Source organism: Piliocolobus tephrosceles, chromosome 10 (assembly GCF_002776525.5).
Source record: "Piliocolobus tephrosceles isolate RC106 chromosome 10, ASM277652v3, whole genome shotgun sequence".
Taxonomy (NCBI): Eukaryota; Metazoa; Chordata; class Mammalia; order Primates; family Cercopithecidae; genus Piliocolobus; species Piliocolobus tephrosceles.
The window spans coordinates 108,204,307-108,207,348 of NC_045443.1; the positions used below are offsets into that span (position 1 = coordinate 108,204,307).

General features: G+C 44.2%; 1 protein-coding gene across 9 annotated transcripts in view; it reads left to right on the forward strand.

Moving 5' to 3' along the window:
- TCTN1 (tectonic family member 1) overlaps window positions 1-3,042 on the forward strand; it is a 38,205-nt gene that overhangs the window by 4,422 nt on the left and 30,741 nt on the right. For all 9 annotated transcript variants that reach the window (XR_004229184.1, XR_004229185.1, XM_031936364.1 and 6 more), the window contains exon 2: window positions 721-841. Coding sequence is in view for 7 of the 9 variants with exons in the window: in XM_031936364.1 (XP_031792224.1) it covers window positions 721-841 (121 nt within the window). In the remaining 2 variants the exon portion in view is untranslated. The remainder of the gene's footprint in view (window positions 1-720; window positions 842-3,042) is intronic.

A 3,042-nucleotide genomic window follows, 5' to 3' on the forward strand; every position in this document is an offset into this window, starting at 1 on the left:
CAGTGTTCACCTGAGCATAACTAACTGTACTAAATCCTTTTTCCAGAACAGTATAATAAAGGAGTAATGTGCAATAAAAAAATAAAAATAAAAAAAAATAAAAGTTGTGACGTGGGGGAGATTCCTACCCTGCCCTCAAACCTTACTGTCTAAATCACCAACGACATTCTGAGCCGTTATGATTCTTGGCCAAGGATCTGTGAATATGAGTTCAGCTTTAAAGCAGCAGGTTATACATGAAGAGAGGGGCAAGGTTGAAAAACCTCTTTCCTAAAGGTTTAAGTGGGTCCTTCCTCTGACTCGTAATCTCCAGAGAAGGAGCTTAAGGACTTTGGAGTTTTAAACTGGTGGTTCTATGGTCAGGCAAATGGTTTAGGAGTGCTGGTTCTTAAACTTGTCTAATTATAAGTATCACCTGGAAAGTTTCTGAAAGCTGCAAATGCCTGGGTATCGTATTCAGCTTACCAAATCAGCATCTCTGTAGGCAAAGCACTAACAGAACTTTCCAAGCGAGTCAGATCATTAGCAACTTTGGGGAAACCTCTAATTGTGGAATGCTCAAACTGACTCATTTCCACTTCACAAATTTCCCCCAAAGTGCATAGGAAAAATAAAATGGACCCTTTGTATGAAATTGACTTATGGTACACTGTGGTGGCAGGGGGCAGTCACCACCTGCTGATGGTGATGCTCTGGATCCTACCCCTCTTTTTTCTGCAGTTGCTGCTCTGTGTGTCTGTGACTTGTCCCCAGCACAGTGTGACATCAACTGCTGCTGTGATCCTGACTGCAGCTCTGTGGATTTCAGTATCTTTTCTGCCTGCTCAGTTCCAGTTGTCACGTAAGTTTACGTATGACATATGCAATTTTGATAAAATTTGACCAGGATAATACAATTTGGGGGAAGGGAAAACTTTCCCAGGCTTAAAAACCCAAACCTGATTTCTGGTGTTTTGCATCGTTCTGAAGCCATACTATCCAAACAAATACGTAAAAAAGTAGCTGTCCCTGGCCAGGCGCGGTGGCTCACACCTGTAATCCCAGCACTTTGGGAGGCTGAGGTGGGTGGATCACCAGATCAGGAGATTGAGACCATTCTGGCTATCACGGTGAAACCCCGTCTCTACTAAAAATCCAAACAAATTAGCCGGGCGTGGTGGCGGGCACCTGTCCCAGCTGCTGGGGAGGCTGAGGCAGGAGAATGGTGTGAACCCGGGAGGCGGAGCTTGCAGTGAGCAGAGATGTCGCCACTGCACTCCAGCCTAGGCGACAGAGTGAGACTTGTCTCAAAAAAAAAAAAAAACAGTAGCTGCTGTCCCTTATCTGCATTCAGCCAGGTGACTGTGCGGGCAAAAGAGAAGAGAGAATGTACATTAAAAGAATGTAATGAAACCTCTGTGTTTGGAGATTGAATCACATTTCAATTTGAGTTGTAAACAGACAGTGGTCACATTTTTTGTATCAGTGAATTAGTATAGCCTAGGGTGAAAAGTGCAGTTTAATTTCACAGCTTTTGTTGTGGACATAGTACTTGTAACAAAAAATTAGATAAGAAATCTTTGTACTTTTCTGATATGTAAATCTACCAGGAATTCTCACAGTTCGCATTGTATAGAACAATGAAAAATGACATTCCCAGCTGATTATAAGGTAAATAAATAATCTGTTCTGAATGATCTCTTATAATTGAGATTTCAAGCCTTTTTTTTTTTTTTTAATGAAATGGAGTCTCGCTCTGTCGCCCAGAGTGGAGTGCAGTGGTGTGATAGTGGCTCACTGCAACCGCAGCCTCCTGGCTTCAAGCAGTTCTCCTCTCTCAGCCTCCTGAGCAGCTGGGACCATACCTGGCGTATTTTTAGTAGAGCTGGGGTTTCACCACATTGGTCAGGCTGGTCTCGAACTGCTGACCTCAGGTGATCCGCCCACCGTGGCCTCCCGAAGTGCTGGGATTTCAGGCGTAAGCCAACGCGCCTAGCTTCAAGGCTTTTTGAAAAACTAGCAGCACTTAGAAGAGGCTCATTAATTCAGGATGGGACCAACTTAGTAAGAGATAACTAATTTAAATTTAGCCTTATAGCAAGTTTTAGCAATTGATATTTGATAGGTGAACCCTTTTAAGAGGTACAATGGGTTTTTCCTGTGGGAAACTATTTTATTGACCAATGGGATTTTGAGCCTATTTCTAGTATTGTAAAAATGCTCAGAGAATGGGCAATGTAGTCAGATTAATTTTCTGGCTACCTGGCCTGTAGCATGTTTCAGTATTTGTTGAAAATCATTCTGTTTTCCTCCCTTAGTAAATACAGGAGCCTGAAAGTGAGATTTTTGCTCCAACTTGGGGCTATTTTTATTTTTGAGACAGTCTCGCTTTGTTGCCCAGGCTGGAGGGCAGGGGCTCCATCTTGGCTCACTGCAACCTCCACCTCCCAAGTTCAAGCAATTTTCCTGCCTCAGCCTCCTGAGGAGCTGGGACTACAGGCATGTACCACCACGCCCAGCTAATTTTTTGTATTTTTAGTCGAGACAGGATTTCACCGTGTTAGGATGGTCTCGAACTCCTGACCTCGTGATCCGCCCACCTCGGCCTCCCAAAGTGCTGGGATTACAGGTGTGAACCACTGTGCCCCGCCTGGAAGATCTCTTTACTTCTGAACCATTAGTGCCTAGTAGAGCTCCTGTCACGTAGTGGGCCCTCATTAAGAATGAGTTGAATTGGCTGGGCACGGTGTCTCATGCCTGTAATCCCAGCACTTTGGGAGACTGAGGTGTGTGGATCACTTGAGGTCAGGAGTTCGAGACCAGCCTGGCCAAGACGGTGAAACCCCGTCTTTACTAAAAATACAAAAATTAGCTGGGTGTGGTGGTGGGTGCCTGTAATCCCAGCTACTCAGAGGCTGAGGTGGGAGAATCGCTTGAACCTGGGAGGCAGAGGTTGCAGGAGCCAAGATTGTGCCATTGCACTCTAGCCTGGGCAACAAGAGCGAAACTCTGTCAAAATAATAATAATAATAATAATAATAATAATAATAATAATAATAATAA